The sequence below is a fragment of the Mus pahari genome, chromosome 13, assembly GCF_900095145.1.
Source record: "Mus pahari chromosome 13, PAHARI_EIJ_v1.1, whole genome shotgun sequence".
Lineage (NCBI taxonomy): Eukaryota > Metazoa > Chordata > Mammalia > Rodentia > Muridae > Mus > Mus pahari.
In genome coordinates, this window is record NC_034602.1 from 30277931 (window position 1) to 30295823 (window position 17893).

At 52.5% G+C, this 17893-nt stretch overlaps 1 protein-coding gene across 2 annotated transcripts in view; it reads left to right on the forward strand.

Annotated features, from left to right (window-relative positions):
* Ppp2r2c (protein phosphatase 2 regulatory subunit Bgamma) overlaps positions 1 to 17893 on the forward strand; it is an 83367-nt gene that overhangs the window by 44894 nt on the left and 20580 nt on the right. For both annotated transcript variants that reach the window (XM_029545186.1, XM_021210363.2), the window contains exons 2-4: positions 9422 to 9519; positions 12065 to 12230; positions 14303 to 14415. In XM_029545186.1, the coding sequence (XP_029401046.1) occupies positions 9422 to 9519; positions 12065 to 12230; positions 14303 to 14415 (377 nt within the window). The remainder of the gene's footprint in view (positions 1 to 9421; positions 9520 to 12064; positions 12231 to 14302; positions 14416 to 17893) is intronic.

Below are 17893 nucleotides of genomic sequence, written 5' to 3' on the forward strand. Positions count from 1 at the left end.
AGGTGTTCCCAAGCCTCATGTCTTCCTCCATGGCAGTTGTCTGCATCCTGACTCCCCCAGTGAAAATGGACACTCACTTCCAGGAATAGCACCACTTCAGGCTTGTTCACACGTGATCCATGCAAAACCACAGTGCGTGGCTGCTAAAGACTAGGAATCCAGGAATGCAAAGAGAGCAGGCAGTGTCTTCCTTGTCCATTCCGCAGGTGAGGGACATGGGTGACAATGGCAGCAAGCGTCAAGAACAGCCGCTGCCAGAATCTTGTTCAGTGTGAATGGACAAGAGCAGATTTGATCCGTCGACATAGGGAGGAGAGTATGAAGAGCCTCAGCGAGGTAGTGAGAGACCAGAGAGGTGCGTGCAGATCTGCATCCTTGACCAGGACCTGGCGACAGTGGCTTTCTTAGCCCCCTCTCCTCAGGCAGGATTGAGAGCAGCAAACACCACCTCCTTGGCACTCCAGACCCGTCCATGTGTTACCACAACTGCACACAGCTGGAAACAGCACCTCAGGCCTTTTTATACTGAGCAGTTGATTCCTGTATAGCCAGTCAGACCTTGGCCATGGGTGATCTCCTTTGTCCAGGTTATTGATCATAGCAAGAACATGGAGTGGGGGGATCTGACTGTCCTTCAGGCCCAGTTCTCTGGTTCTGGTGTCTGTGGTGTCAGCTAGTCACTGGGGGCTTTATGGTTAGTAATGGTCATGTGACAGCCTCATAGGGACTGTGCCTGGCTGTGTGGGCAAGGTGCTGCTCAGAGTAACATTGGCATTCAGAGTTGACCGTGGGTTCTGCCAGTGTGGACCAGTATGGCTCACTGTCCTGGGTGGGCTGTGCTGTTACCCTGTCTGTGGAAGGCTCCTGTGTTGTTTCAGGAATTTTTTTTAAAGGCAATTTTGTGAAACCACAGTTGTCTAGAATGTTTTAAAGGTCGCACTTGGCGTTCCGGGCCGCAAGCCACAGACAAGACTTGAGAGCCCAGTGCTGTGATCAAGCCCTGTGAGGGTGTAAGGCCATCTTATAGTGATGGTCTCGGGGACCTGCCTGCAGGATGGTGCTGAGGGCACTGGCCCTGGTGGTCAGCAGGTGTGTAGCAGCCTGTCTGCTTCTGGGTCGTCTGCCAATCGGACCCTTGGAAGCTGTAATTCCCCACATGGAAGACAGCTCCTCATCAACTTCCTGCTGCTGACGGTGGCTTAACTCATACTGTGTAATGCATCCGTGTAAGGGGCCTCTGGTATCCAGGTGAGGTACCCCTTCAAAGCCACTGCCTCTCTTGCAATCTGGTAGCCCAGGCTATGTCAGCAGGGGCCTGGGTGGGAGACCCCACAGGGTATCAGTGAGGAAGGAGGAGGAGCTGGGCAGAGGCCAGCATTATTCTGCGCCATGTGAGCGATTACAGTGTGTAAGGACTGAGCTTTGACTCAGACGGCACTCTTCTGAATCCTTGATGTGTGGCCTAAGGTCTGGCACTTAGTAGGTGAGCAGTAGCTGCTTAGTGGGTGAGCAGTAGAGGCCTGTCTCTTTCAGAGCACTGAGAACCACCTGCTGGCTAAAGGGCAGCTAACTGTGTGAGAGGAGATGAGAGGGTGGGAGCTGTATTCTATAAGCAATGAGGATCCACAGAAGGCTTTCAGGAAGGTCGGGATAGCATGGCCTTGGCTATGGCCTGAATCTGAGCTGAGGCAGGAGAGGTGTGTGGAAGAGATGGACTGGGTCTGCCAATTACTATCTCAGCATCCTGCTCAGGGTCTGCCTAGGGACTCAGCATCTAAGTGCCTGACCCACTCTGGACCAGACAGGCCTTGGGAAGGTCTGGTGGACACATTGATGGGATGAGACCTGATGGTGCCAGACTGTCATGGTTCCTACTTCCTGCCTGACAGCTGCAGCCTGAGAGGGAGTACAGGCCCCTGGGACCCCAGGTGCAGGGAGGCCTGAAGCCGGCTCCAGCCAGCCAGCCTTGGCCAGCCCCAGCCAGCTCCAGCCAGCCCCAGCCAGCCAGCATCAGATATCTGAGTGGTCAGTCCAAATCAGTGTCAGGCAGCTTGCCCCTCCTCTCACACAGTGCAGGGTAGTGTCCTCATTCTGGACAACCATTGTCACCACTTTATAAATGGATTAACTGAGACTGAAGAAACCATACAACAGGGCCAGGTTAGACTCAAACCCAGGTCCTCAGCAGAACACTACATCTTACATCATCTCTCTCTGTATGGCTGTTATTCATGCATCTTTATCATGGTGGCCAGGTGGTTGGGTTTATACCTGATGGTGGTGGTGGTGGTGGTGATGATGATGCTGATGTGATTGTCTTAGTTAGGGTTACTATTGTATGATGAAACACCTTGACCAGAAAGCAGGTTGGGGAGAAAAGGACTTATTCAGCTTACATTTCCACATCGTTGTCCATCACTGAAGGAAGTCAGGACAGGAACTCAAGCAGGACTGGAACCTGGAGGCAGGAGCTGATGCAAAGGCCATGGAGGGGTGCTGCTTACTGGCTTGCTCCCGATGGCTTGCTCAGCTTGCTTTCTTATAAAACCCAGGACCACCAGCCCAGGGGTGGCTCCACCCCCAATGGGCTGGGCCCTCCTCCATCAATCAGTAATTAAGATCTTATGGAGGCATTTTCTCAGTTGAGACTTGCCTCCTTTCGGGTAACTCTAACGTGTGTCAAGCTGACATAAAACTAGCCAGTAAAGTGATGACAGTGATGACGACGATTTACTGACAATCGTTTCTGGCTGCGCTATCCTGCCTCTGCATGTATTATACCCATTTACGAGCCTGGGAAGCTGAGTATCAGAAGCTGTAACTTGCCAAGGAGCATGCGACCAGACTCCCCCACCTGCCAGGACCCCTCAAATCTCAGCCCGCAGGGGAGAGTTGTCCCTCTACCGATTCCAGGCCCCATCAGGCCGACCAGATCAGGCCAGACTCTAGAACCTTCATTAGTAGGAAAAGCTCAGTACCACAGGAGCCCTTCTGGAGCCTGAAGTTCAGAGAAGCAGGCGGTGAGTGGAGGGTCCTCTCTCCATCTCCTCCACCCTGATGTGTCTGGAGGCCAGAGACTGGCCTCAGGCCACCTGGCCATCAGGCTAGAGACAGAGCTGGATGTCTTCCTTCTTTGAGCACCGTCCAGCCTGGCCTGGGCTCAACCACACGGTGCTGACCACAGGCAAATCCACAGCTGCCCGTCTGCCTTCCAGGCCCATCTGCTGTTGCATCAGTCTGGCCAGCAGACACACCACGGGGAGGGGAGCGAGGGGTTGGATCTTCTGGCTGTGAACTGGCTCCCTCAGCAGCCCCAGCCCTGGTCGAGGTATGGGAACTTTTAGAGGCACACTCTAGGCTTCTATTCTGGGGCCTGGGTTTCTGCTTGAAGAGCAAGGGACTGGTCTTAAAACCATCTTGGTGGCATGGAGTGTTACAGCAGCTCTGCAAGGGAACTGGGTGCCAGTGAGCTCAGTATGCATGGCCCTCACAGACCTTGCGCATCGTGAGATGATGTAGAGTGATAGTGGCCAGATCCCGCAGGGTCAGACGGGAAAGAGGTGGGTCTGTGGCTGCTGGGCCGGGGAAGACAGACTAGGATGCTCCCGGGGTCTGGAACTTCTTTCCTGGGGGATATGAACTATGAACTTCTATGAACTATGGATTAGAAGGCACTGTTGGCTTCCCAGCACATGGAACCCCTAGAGGGTTAGGCACACTTCGAAAGGGTGAGCTTTGCGCCAGCCTAGAAGATGCTGATCTCAGAACAAGACTAAACGTGCTTCTAAACCTCTCCTGACGTCAGTGGGGAAGAGTCCAGGCTAGGAAAGATGGGAAGGAGGATGGACCGCTCCCTAGCTGCAGGCACTTTGCCTGCTCTGGCCATTCTGGGATGTGGACACAGATGCCTGCCTCTGTTATGGATTCCTTTCCTGGTGGTCTGCAAGATCCCCACAGATCTAACACAGCTATGTGTCCAGTGGCCAGTAGTGACCCATGAGTTTCCCTGCTGTGTGCTGCCTCTGGCTCGCTCTGTCGTGTTCCCTTGTCATCTGAGTTTCCCTGCTGTGTGCTGCCTCTGGCTCGCTCTGTCGTGTTCCCTTGTCATCTGTGTAGCCGCTACACACACACACACACACACACACACACACACACACACACACACACACATGATGGCCCTGGGCTGCCTCTCTGCGATCCTGAGCCCCGGCTGACTTGGATCCCAGATCTTCTCGGGGCAGGCCTGGGCCTCTTGTGCCTAGGAAGCACCTTTTGGAGCAGTCTGAGGGCCCCTACCCCAGCATTTTCCTTCTCTAACCCCCAGTTTCTTGCCTCTGACCCCTTTAGGGTCTCAGCTGGGTGGTCCTGGTACTCCCTCTACAGGCCCCAGGGTAGATGCAGCCTGACCCCTTCCTAGCTCTGGTGTGGCTGGTAGACTGGGGTCTGCTTGATGCTTCTCATCTCGCGATCCTCTCCGTGTGTGTGTGTGTGTGTGTGTGTGTGTGTGTGTGTGTGTGTGTGTGTGTGCGTGTGTGTGCGCGCATCCTAGGGTCCTTCTCCACTTTCATGTCAGGTTCTTGTGCTTATGGCCCCTCCTGCCTGCAGCTTGACATCTTTATCTTGACCACCTACGAAAACCCTACTGCAGAGCAATCCCCTGCTCACAGGACTGAGGTCCAAGCCTTTGTCATCTTTTTAGGGCATGCAATCCAACCGTCTTTGCTCATCTTTGCCTGCGGTGTGCAACAGCTTTTCATTGCATGGCCACCAGAGGTAGCACCTCTCACTTGCCAGGTGTTCACAGGTAGGCAGGCACACACTGGGCTGCCTCAGGGTGGTAGCCAGTGGCCCCTGTCCATTGTCCCTGCTCACCTCCCCTGCCCACCTTCCAACTCTGCAGAAGAGCCTAGGGCTAGTGCCATTCCAGGTGTCTGCATGGGCCCACATTGCACAGGCACCCCTCCCGCCACCTCTCCCGCTGAGGCTAAGTCTTGAGTGAGGAGGCTCACCCGGATGAGCTCTTCTGCTTTTGCTGACCCACAGGCTTCCTAGCGTTTGGTTCTCCTCCAGCGACACAGATAGTTTGGTTTTGGTTTTATTATTTGGTCATAGGTTTAGATCCTGCTATTGTCACCATGGGAATTCCACTTTCATAAGGGTTCCTGGGCTAGATGAGCAGGGTCTCCCAGGATAAGTGGATGGGCTTGGTGGCAGACCCTGCTGCTCTTGATGGTGAAGACTAGAGGCAGTGTGGACATAGACCACGAGGGAAGAAGAGCTTAGGCCTTATAAGGGGCACACATTGGCCCTGAGTCCACAGCTAGAGGAAAGATAATTTTGCTGGTATGGGGTAAGGCAGGAATGCCGGAAGCACTTCCTGAAGGAGGTGGTACTGGGGCAGAAGGTGTCTCAATTCTACTAGAAGAGGTGACTTTTCTCTGCAGAGGGGCTGGCTGCCTAATGACTTAGGTTGACATTGGTGGATGGCGACTCCTGGCTCTCTGAGGTAGTTCTGCCTCAGGTGAACCCCTACGACCTATGCCATAGACAGTAGGTGTGACCCCCATGTAGCCCTTGATTGGTGAGCTGGGCAGGGCCCTGGCCTGGGTGGAAGAGTCTTGAGGGTAGAGGTAGGCTCTGCACTGGTGTCCAGAACAGGTCTGGAGGGGCTGAGTCAGACCCACCATCTATACTTTAGAGTGCCACTGTGCCGTCGAGAAGCCAGAGGCAGGCATGGCTGAAGGCTGTGGCTCTCGACCTAGTCGATTTGTCTTGCCCTCCAGTTGCCTCTCTATCCTCTGTCCCAAGAAAGACCACACATCATAGACTTGCCACAGATGGGTAAGGAGCCAGGGCTCAGAGCAGTTGTGATGCCGCACAGCTGAGCCGCCTGAGCCGAGATGCTAACACAAACTTCTAACTGGTCCAAGGAGAACTCCTCCCTTTGTCTGTGGAGGGGGCACTGTGGGGCATCCTCCTGCCACCAACTGGAAGTCATCTCTCCCCCCAGGGGGGCTTTTGTGGCTCCAAGGAAGCAGTGGACATGAAAATGACATACAAATTGTAAATTGCCCACAGACATTAGTGTCTGTTACTGTGGTAACCGCCCAGCCTCGGTGGACCTCAATTGCCCTGGATAGTGAGGGTATGTCGGCATTTTAATTTAATTGCATTATTTTTCCCATCATAAAAATAACGAGTGTCATGTATACACCCAAACTCATCAAATTGTCTACATTAAATATGCCGCTTTTGATGTATCGATTACATCCTAATAAAGTTATTAAAATAATGTGGCTGCATCACAGAAATTTCCTACAAAAGTAGAAAGGGAAATTTATTTCATCTGTCCTGCATAAGCGTTGTTAACTGCTTTTATGTGAACAAAGTTCCAACCCCCCACCTCAGCCTGTTTGCTTATTTAACAAGGCTGTGATCACTGGTCTATATAATTAAGACATTTTATATACAATTTTATATTCTGCTCCACACTCCCCTTAGGGAGTTTAAAAGTGAAACTGCAAGAGCTGGTGTTTCATCTGGAAGCCCAGTACTATAGGTTTGAGGTCAGCCCTGAGCGCTCAGACATCCCTGGACCACATGATGGGATGGGCTCAGTGGCCAGGACAATTTAGCATGTGTGTAACAGGCACTTGTCTGGTCCTCTCTATTTAAGCATAAAGGATATGGTATGTCCCTTTATCATCCTGTATCTATGCCCCGACTTCTTGCTACCACAGCTGGTATTTATTACAGCTCAGAGGTCCAGTGTGGGTCAGGGGCTCCCTCTGGAGGGCATGCGTTGGAGCTGGGGGTACAGCTCAATGCTGGCCTGAAATAGCCTGGGTCTTATACCCAGCACCCCTAAAGTAAAGTTCTTGCTAAATAAAAAGGTTTGTGTTGAGTAGATGCACATACTATACCAGACACAGGCACCAGCGTGGCTTTGAAGTATGTATATAGCTACCAGATACAGATAAGGAACACAGCATACAGCCCAGACCAGGAGAAGGGGAACAGGCTGCTATGGAATGGGATGTAGACGGTGGTAAAAGGTTCAACAAGGTGGCCACACTAGTTCACTGAGCAGGCTGCCCATATCCAAGATGAGAAGAAAATCTCTAGACTATGTTGTACTGATGTTGGGGGAGCACCCAGGCCCAGGGTCCAGGCTAGATGCTGACATCAGCTGGGATGGGGAGACACTAAGTCAGGCATGGAATGATGGCAGGGTAGCCTGGCAGGTATCCATCACTGGCAGACAGTTTGTCACACATCTGCAAAGGGCCGAGTTTGGGCTTGTCCACTGGTGGCCTGCTGCAGGCTAGGCTTGGCTAGTGGCTCTGTCGTCCTTGCCTCTGTGAAGACTGGTGGCCTGGCCTGGACAGGTCCCTCTGCTGGCAAAAGCAGAGGCGACAGGGTAGAGCTGAGTGTATTCGTCCGTCCTTTGTTGGCCCTGCTTGAAGCTTGCCAGCTGTTGTCCCATAGGCCCAAGCAAATCCCAGGACCCTGCCCAGAGTCCAGGACAGGTGAGAGATTTACCATCCAAGTGGGGGACGTGTGAGTTCCAGGGAAGGGAGCAGGGCAGGAGCAGGGAAGGTCTGGGGTCCTGGTGTGTACAGTTACAGACTGCACTGAATGTGGAGGACAAAGCTTTTCAGAAGCCCTGGGCAGGAAGTGACGTGTCATGGTGTTAGCTGTAGTGTTGCTGGGCTCTCCATATTGACTTCCTGCGCCTGTGGGACACAGTGATGCAGAAGAGCGTTTAGGAGGGGCCCAGGCCTTCCTTTGAAGGACGGTGATAGCACTGGGCTTGGGTTGAGCCGAGGAACAGTTGTTGGGATGGGAAAAGGCTATCTGCTATTGTCGATACCCAGAGAAGGAAATCAGGTGTGGAGACTGCTGGCGGTTGAGGCATGAGGAGAGAGAGCATGGTCCAGGGGCATCCCTCTGGTGACTATCTGAAGAGTCCAATATAGTCAGGGAGGCCTGCTAGTGATCTAACTAGGGCCCATGGAGGACTGGTACCTCAATGACCTGTTTGACAGATGTTCCTGTCACCATAGTCAGGGTCAAAGGTTTTGGTACTGACAGAGCCCAGGTCAGAAAGGTGAAGAAGCACCAGGAATCCCATTCACAGGGGTAGATCCTGCCCTGTCCTGCCCTGCCAACAGTCGTTGCTTGGGCTTATGGGTTGATATTCTAGAACTTTCTGTGCTTCAGAATGCATTGGAAATATGCTTTGGCAGGAATACTTCCACTTTTTCAATATTAGGAGTATGTTTAAATGTAAGATAAAAATCCGTCTGGGATTCCAATAAATGCTGTGGTAGGACAGCCTCAGGTTTAGGGCTGGTAAACTCTAACCTTGTCTAGGAGAAGCTCTTCTGCCAGGCCCGGTGCTGTCCTTCCCACGTGTGGCCTGGCCCTGTGGCTGGCCACCTGGAGTGTTCAGCCCAGTCTTCACTGTGGCTCACAGAGCCTGAGGAGACTGGGGGTTACCTTCATTCCCAGATACTGAGACTGGAGGCCGGGTCTAGCACTGTGGGCTCTCTCCAGGCACCTGCCCACACCAGTGGGTCAGACACTCCAGTGACTGGGGCGACCCCCACGAGCAAAGCCTCTGGGGGGTAAGTTGAGCTCAGCCATCTAGAGTAGGGCTTGGGAGAAATCCCAGAGGCCTGTCTAGAGGTGAGACTCTAAGAGGGAGCTGGGAGTTCACCCCAACCACTACCAGGCACTGTCCTGGCAAGGGAGTGGCTGGGTTTTAATTTCCTGCCATAGGTATAAGGAGTGGACATAGGGCCTGATTCAAGAAGGGAAGACCAGGCACATCCAGGTGGCTTGCAATGCCACCCACCTTCTGTCCCCAGTTTGCAGATAGTCTGCTAGCTAGTGTGGTCCCCAGCTTTGAACCCACTCTTCATCTATCCCAGTACAGTGGCTTCCCTGGCTTCATGCCCAGCAAGCCACTGTGTCTTGACCCTTGGACCCTACTGTCCCCATAGACAATTGCCTTCCCTTGCCTCCCTTCCAAAGCTGCACCATCCTGACCTGTAGAAGGCCCTGATGGCATCCAGCCCCCTGTGGAGGAATGGTGCCTCCCTTCCCTGATGCCCAACAGGCCCCAGGCCCTCAGCATGACCCCACCCAGTCCCCAGTTTGTCCCCTGGGGACAAACTGTCGGGTTTGTACCAGTGACCTGCTGATCAAGGAGGTCAAGCCTGCCTGTTGTTTTCTGAGGGACAGGGTGTAGGAAAGAGTCACACATTCCTGCAGGAGGGTGGGGACCCTCAGCATGCTCCATACTCCTGCTCCAAGGGTCCCCGGGGTGTGGGGTATGCAGAGCCTAGCAATGTACGGATGTCCCTGTGTGATGATACAGCCGGCTAACCGATGCCTTCTGTCTTGCTTCCTCAAGCTGACGTCATCTCCACTGTCGAGTTCAACCACACCGGGGAACTGCTCGCCACAGGTGACAAGGGTGGCAGGGTGGTTATCTTCCAGCGGGAACCAGAGGTATGTGTGTGGAGGGGTCATGAGGGAGGGCAGGAAGAGGATGGGCAGATGGCTGGAGGCGGAGGTGGGGTGGGGAGAAGGGGCAGGGGTGGGTGAGGGGGATGTGGCCCCGGCAGGAAGCAGGCCATACTCTGAGCAGGACTTTTGTCCTGCCTTGCCTAGGTGCCCAGTTAGAGTTCTGATACTGACTGCCTTCTGTCACAAGGTCCCTGGGGCTGGAGGGCAAGGGATTTGGGGATGGGCCTGGTGAGTGGACTGGAATAGCTCTCATAGCTATGTGCTGAGCCCCCTGCCCCCAACTGCTGCTGGGGAAGGAGACAGGACCCCCAATCCCATCCAGCTCTGCCCGCCTGGCAGGTTTTTCTCCGGCTTCCATTCTTCAAACCAGTCTGTTTTGTTTTGTTTTTCAAGTCAGGGTTTCTCTGTGCAGCCCTGGCTGTCCTGGAACCTCTCTCTAGACCAGGCTGGCCTCGAACTGAGGGATCCACCTGCCTCTGCCTCTGGAATGCTGGGATTAAGGGCATGTGGCATCCACGCCTGGCTTCAAGCCAGTCTTAATCTGTTCTTCTGCCCTCCCCTGTTACTGTGCCGCAGGATTCTGAATATAAGGGCAACCAGAGACAGGAGGAGGTCATTTCTGAAACCCTAAAGGACCAAGTGGTCCGAGCCCCTTCACCTGAGGTGCCACTTTATGCAGACCCCGTGCTGAGCGTTGCACACAGTTTCCTTGTTTTCTCTGTTTTCCTTGTTGGTCCCTGAGGGTACAGATGCACACCCACTTACAGACAGACCAATCAGCAGCAAGCCCCATGGAAACCTGCTGGACTCTGGGCTGTGTTCTGTCACCCTAGCAAGGGGCCTCTCAGTCACTGAGTGTGTTGGGGATGAGAAGCCCGGGAAGGGAGAGGGAGAGGCTCAAGGGTGGCAGGGTCGGGCGAGGAGCTGAAGCTGCCTTCACCCCTCCAGAGTGAGGTCCCCTTGCTGCCTTAGCTCATACGGACCCCTCATCCCCACCGCACCACACAGAGAGCTGCCGTTCCCCTTCATCTGACAGCTGAAGAACCGCAGCACTTAAAATAGCTCACCAAGGGCAGGCCAGGGACAGCCTGATGCACACAGGTGTCACAAGACCAAACTGTCCCACCAGGGCACACCAGAGTCAGCCATCATTCTGCCCGCTGCAGAGAGAAAGGAGCTCAGAGGTCCTGGTTTTTCTCCGTTAGTCTGTCTCTCCCTCTGGTCCTGCTGACCTTCTTCATGACTAGTGCTCATGGGAAGAGGAGGCAAAAACGTGGAAGGATTTTCAAATAGATCCTAACACAAGACAGAGACGGGGACCTAAAAATAGGCACTTTCAAAACGAGCAGAAAACCCGAAGCTGTGCTTGGCTGGCCGTCTTCTCTCGTTCCCAGCTGTGATCTCGTGTTGTCATAGAAACTTGACTTGTCTGCTAGGAAAGTGGTCCCAGTATTTATGGCAGGTTCAGCACTCAGCTTTTGGAGGTCTCCACCAAGAGGGGGTTCATAGGAACTCTGCTGCCCAAACTGGGGTGGGAGCCACCGTGGGAAGCAGGGTTAAGACCTGACTAATGAGGATAGAGCGAGCCTCGCCATTGGCATCTGACCTCAGCGGGGTGAATGGTGGTCACTTTGTGGAAACATGGGGAGACCCATGGTCTCATAAGTATGAGGACCTAAGTTTAGTTCCCCAGAACTCACATGAATATACGAGTGCCTGCGATCCCACTTTTGGGGAGGGTGGAGACAGTTAGATCTCTGCGGCTTGCTAGCCTAATGGATGAGACCCTCTTTGATCCACCTCAAAGAGAGTGGGCAGTGTTTCTGAGGATGATACCTAAGGCTGTCCCTTGTGTGTGCATGTTCACACACATGTATGCACACCTGCATATACACCTGCAAACCCTCATCCACATACACAAATCTTTGGGCACACACCTGCATATCCTTTGTATACAATGCATACACTCAAGCACATATCCACATATACCCTGTATATACATGCCCATGTACACAAACACCCAGGTACACATGCATACACACCTGCACACATTTATACCCCTGCGTACATACACACTTGCACAAACACATACCTACACAAAACCGTACACACATATCTCCGTGCACACGCGCACACACACACACTTTCCAATCTCCCACCTACTGCTTGCATACGTATACCCTTGCATGTACCCACACCCTCCCTGTACCATACCTACACACACACACACACACACACACACACACACACACACACACACACACACACACTTTGATACCCACTACTTGCACACACATACCCCTGCATATACCCATACCCTCTCTGTATACATGCCTACACACACACACCTGTGAAACATACACACTTGCACACACATCCCTGCACACACATGTACACGGCATCAGTAGTTTCCTTTGCTGATGCTGATGGTACACATATCGCAAGATGTGTTCACCCCCTTCTCGTGTCTGCCTCCCTTTTCCCTGGGCACTCCTGTGGCTCAGTCTGCCTTTGGGTTTCCCCGCAGAGTAAGAACGCACCTCACAGCCAGGGTGAGTATGATGTGTACAGCACCTTCCAGAGCCATGAGCCGGAGTTTGACTACCTGAAGAGCCTGGAGATAGAGGAAAAAATCAACAAGATCAAATGGCTCCCGCAGCAGAACGCCGCGCACTCGCTGCTGTCCACCAATGGTGAGGCCCCGAGGGTGTGGCTGTCCTGACTCGCTCAGCCTTCCAGACTTCTCTGTGGTTTTAGTGACAACCAGGCCACTCTTCAGCTTTCCCTGGCTGGTCATAAATAATGGTCATGGAGAGCTACAAGGTGGAGACAAGGTTGAATATTTCAAACACCAGGGACCAGGGCCAGAAACTAGGGACCACCAGATACAAACGGAACTCATAGCCAGAGTCACAAGTCACCCAAAGTGGGGCTGTCCCCAATGATGTGACGAATAGACAGACAGCTGACCTTTGTCTCTCTGCTTCAGAACAGTAACTATTGCCACATGCCAGTTTTGCCTGCTACCCCAAGGTATCGGGTGTAGACTTCACAGCCTCTCCTGGCCTGGAGTAGCCATGCAGTTCCCACACCCAACCTGCTACTCCTTCTCTGAGCCCATGAGCCAGGGCCAGGAGTCTGGCGGGGCAGTCTTGGGTCCAGGCCAGCTTTGTGGACTGGGGTCTATAGTCTTGCTTTCCTTAGCCTCGACTTCCACACTGCCCAGGGGTCGACACAGCTCCCTTCTGTGGTTGTGAGGAAATAGATATCCGCCCAGTGTTCTGAGACTAGTAAGTGCCGTGTTGAGCCTGAGTGAGGCTGGGAAAATGGCGTCTCCTGTGCCTTCCCTGAGGAAGTCCCACCGCTGAGGGGGTTACAGGGCTTCCTGAGAGTGACCCAGTCTTTGTCACCTGCCTGCCCTCAGAGTCTCTCACATGTCACTTCCCTCCGCATCCCCTCTCCACCCGCTGAATATTGCCTCCTGGAGTCTGTCCTGATGTCTCACCTCCTGCTGACCCTCCCGTGACGGGACACCTGTCATTCTAACTGTGTGTCTCTGCCAGCCTTCGACAGGACAGGATCTATCTGGCCCCCCGTAGGCCCAGCTCAGCTCAGCACACCTAGACTCTGGGGTCTTTATCCTGTGTGTGTGTTGGGTGGATGGATAGTCACATGGAACCAGGAGCTTGTGACGAGAATGCTTAGCTTGTGTGCGTGTGCACATGTGTGTGTGTGTGTGTGTGTGTGTGTACCCACACATGCACACATGTCTTTAAAAATCACTTCCTGCCACTCTGGAAATAAGCCAGCCATGGGGGCCATCTACTTTTTAGCCCCTCAAAATATCTACGCCAGCTTTACAGCTCATTTCTACGTTGTCCTCACAGAAGGCTGCACCCCTATTGAGGACCCCATTTGAAAGCAGTTTTCTCTCTAGCTCCTTCCCACGTTCACAGTGTTGTTGGTTTTGACTGTGTTTGACCCCGATGTTATCGGGGTCCTCTGGAGAAGCCAGGCGTGTGGGGGAGAAACCGAGAGAGGAGACAGGGGGAGGTGGAGATGGAGAGGACCTGTGAGTCTGACCCCTGTGATTGTGAAGCCAGAAGCACACAGCTCAAGCCCAGAGGGTGTCTGCTGGCAGAGCCCCCTCCTCCCAGGGAGATAGGCTTTCGTTCTGTCAGGGCCTTCACCAATGATATGAGGTCTATCCTCTCCTGACGGCAGGCTATCTGCTTATGGATTTAAATTTTAATTAATTCTAAAGGATCCTTCATAAAACAGCCAGTGTGTTTTGAACAATGTCTGTGGCACAACCAAGATGAGCCGTACGATTATCGCCACTGATTCTTCCTCCTGTGACATCCAAGGGAGGAATACGGGGGTGTAGGGGGAGAGGCTCCCGGAGCTGGCTTCCGGGTGGCAAGTGCCACTCACTGAATTAGGAATGGCAGAGCGGCCACCTTCTTCTCAGGAAGGGACAGTGGTACATGCCCAGTGTAGAGGTCAGTAGTGACCCTTGCAAGGGGCATGCTCTTTGAGCTAGTAACATCCCCTGCCAGTGAGTAAAAGATGCAGCAGAAACAGATTGCCCATATGCAGAGGTATTCTACACAAGGCACAGTGAGGGGGGAGAGGGACATGGATGGTGATTTCCAGGGTGGTGGCCCCAGGGCACACATCACTGTCCCTCTGGCTAGCGTGGGTATTCTCTTCCTGGTCTGGCTGTTGATAGGATGCCTTGTTCTTCCCTGATCTGTCCTTAAAGATAAAACTATTAAATTATGGAAGATTACCGAACGAGACAAGAGGCCCGAGGGCTACAACCTGAAGGATGAGGAGGGGAAGCTGAAAGACCTGTCTACGGTGACGTCACTGCAGGTGAGCTTCGTGAACGGACAGTCAGCATTACGTTCTACCAAGTCATGGGACCTTTTGGGCTCTTAGAGCCAGGGTAAGGGTCACACCATTGTGACACTGTTCCTGGGGTGCTGAACAAATATCTACTCATGCCAGATAGGAAACAGGTGAAGACCAAAGTACAGACACTGCCAAGTCAGGCACAGTGAACCAGTGAGTTATATTGCGGTTGCTTACAGGAACATGGATGAGGGGTTACTTACAGCAACAGAAGTGACTCAAAGACAGCTGCATCATCAAATCCCACCCCAGCATGAGTGACAGCCCACCAAAGCTGGGAACAAGGAGCTCACTGCAGCCAGCTCAGCAGGTTGAAGAGTGTCTTCTCCAGGTGGCTCAGCCGTTCTGAGTCTTTTCTGGGAGGTGCAACTGATCAGTCCCCTGGTCTCCGCTCCTTCTAGGCTGATGGTCTGAGCCTTTTCTAAGCAGTTCAGCTTGTTGGAGAGTAACTCTTTACAGTAATTACTGCATACATAGTCTCAGAGAGGGAGGGACTTAGTGAATCTGGTCAGTTTCAGGGACTTCCTGGAGCTATTTTGAGTTGTTCCTGTATTATCCTAAAGGAGCTTCCCTGGTGGAAGGAGTGTTTCAACCATCCTTTAGAGCAGTGGTCCTCAACCTTCCTAATGCTGCCACCCTTTAATACACTTCCTCAAATTTATGATGACCCCAGCCATAAGATTATTTTTATTGCTACTTCATAATGGCAATTTTGCCACTGTTGTGATTTGCAATGTAAAAAGATGCAGGATAACTGATCTGCAACCCCTGTGGAAGGACTGTTCGACCCACCTAGGGGGTCTCGACCCACAGGTTGAGAATCACTGTCTTAGACTATCCTGTAGTCTCTCACCCCTGTAAACATCCTGTCCTAAAATATCCTGTTGTTTCATGTCCCCTTTACAACCTATGTCTTCAGAATTTCCTCCAAGATGAAGTTTGAACTCATTACACAGCAAAAACCATGTATGCTTCCTCACTGGCGTGGTGTGTGGGATGTGTCTGTGAAGGGCTTTGTGCCTGCAGTTGAGGGGGACAGTAACCAGAAAATGCCCATTACAGAAAGGAGAAACTGAGGCCCGGAGCACAGCCACACTTCCCCTGCAGCTACTGAGTTGAGCTCGGTGCACCCTTAGCCTTGGGCTACTGGGTGGAAGGAACTGAATTCCATCTTCTTTGGTCCAATGAAGCCAGAAGGTGGCGCTGTAGAGTTGTCGTAGTCGTAGTCGGCTCTTGTTCTGCTTAATTAAAAAGCATAAGGATTTGCATCCCCCAGCTGTGTATGAAAGAGCTCTGAGGGGTTAGAGAGATGGCCCAGTGATTAAGAGCACTTGCTGTCCTTGCAGAGGACCTGGGTTCAGCTCCCAGCACCTACGTGGCAGCTTACAGCTATCTAGAACTCTGGTTCTAAGGGAGTGCCCTCTTCTGACCTTCCTGAGTACCAAGCACACACATATAGTGCACACGCATGCTTGCAGTCACAATGGTCATACACACAAAATAAGTCAAATAAAATCGAGAGGGGAGGGGGAGAGGATGTGTCCGTGTGTGTGTTTGAGCCATAGGGCCAGAGTTCAAGTCCTGCCCCTGCCACCTCCCTGCGTGAGTGTGCATACCTTTCAGGCACTCTACTGGTAGTTCCTGTGAGCCTCGCCAGGCCCTCTGTTGTATCGGAGGAGCTCAGTAGGAGCTGGGACCTGGATGTAAGGATGGCAGGCTCCAGAGTCACCACCCAGTCCATGTTCCTTATGAAGTGGGACTAAGATCCCTGTGTCCTACAGTGGTCACGAGATGATGGCATCAGTCTCTTCCTACTGTAGCCGAGTGGGTGGTGGCTGACGCTGCCTCCAGATAGCTTCCCTGGCCTCCAGACAGCTGGGATGCCATAGTGGCACTTGGCAGCCAGCACCAGATGTGCTCACTTGGAGTAACCAATCCAGATAGAGGCTGTGGCCCCTCCCTGCAGTAGGCATTAGGAGCTAAGAGAGCCATGGTGCTCTTAGGCTGACAAGCGAAAGCTTGGTTGCTGAAGGGGAGGGGAGACTGGGCTACGATGCTCCTCCCTTCTCCAGAGAAGCCCCACTTCCTGTCTCTCTGACCCAGGCTCCTCAAGGTAGATGGTGATTGTGTCATGAGAAAGGGGGAGGCTAGGGGCTGACCATGGCATATCCGCACATAGGGACCAGACAGAGGACCCCGGAGGGGTTCAGAGATACCCTTTTCCAGTCACACAGACAGAGAGCCACAGGGGACCCAGCAGAGTCAGGCGGACATGCCCCTGCTGCACGAACAGTCACACTCACGGGCACACGTGCCCACACATGTGCGCACATTTGTATTCGCTCTCCATGAGCCAGTGCCCAGATGAGTTTCATCTGCACTAGAGGAGCTGGTCTGTCATATGACACGGAGGCTGTCTGTCACTCCTGGGTGGATGTGGGACCTGGGTAGATACCAGAGAGACAGGAGCAAGAGATGTAGCAGATGACCGTAGGGCGGACCAGCTGTGACAAGGGCCGACTGGGCTTTGACGACACCAGCCTCCAAAGGGGAAGAAAAGGCATTTATTCCAACCAGATCTGACGAGTGACCATGACCTGGGAACACAGATCCAGCTTGTCCAAATTAATATGTCCCAATATGGAAGTGGCTACATAAAACTTTTTTTTTAAAGATTTACTTACTTTATGCATGTGAGTGAGTATACTATCTCTAGCTTCAGACACTAGAAGAGGGCATCGGATCTCTTAACAAAACTACCACGTGGATGCTGGGAATTGAACTCAGGACCTCTGGAAGAGCAGTCAGTGCTCTTAACAGCTCAGCCATCTCTTCAGCCTGGCTTCACGAATTTTTTTTTTTTAAAAGATTTATTTATTATTATATCTAACTACACTGAAGCTGTCTTCAGATACACCAGAAGAGGGCGTCAGATCTCATTATAGATGGTTGTGAGATACCATGTGGCTGCTGGGATTTGAACTCAGGACCTTCGGAAGAGCAGTTGGTGCTCTTAACCGCTGAGCTATCTCTCCAGCCTGGCTACATGAATTTTTAAGGAGCCATAAAACAAGGCATTTTCTATGCATATTGATCAGGACAATGGGTAGGCCTTAGCTAAGCAGGGGAGTCTTCAACAGGCCTCAGATGCTGTCTGATGATTTTCTAACAACCCTCACTTAGTGGAAGCTGATAAACCCATGCAAGCTTTTACCTGATGGTTAAAGGGACATTAGGTCAGTCAGAGAGGTGGATAACCAATGGCTATCAAGGGGAGTGATTAGCCCAAGATAATGTGGTTATTGTTGTGTAGCTCTCTAAATATCCACAGTAATCCAGTGTGAATCAGTCTGTCAAGCGTGGATCTTCAACGTGGATAGGTTGAGACACTTTGAAAATCTCACAGTTAAGCAGCCATGTGCAGGATTCTTCATGAGCA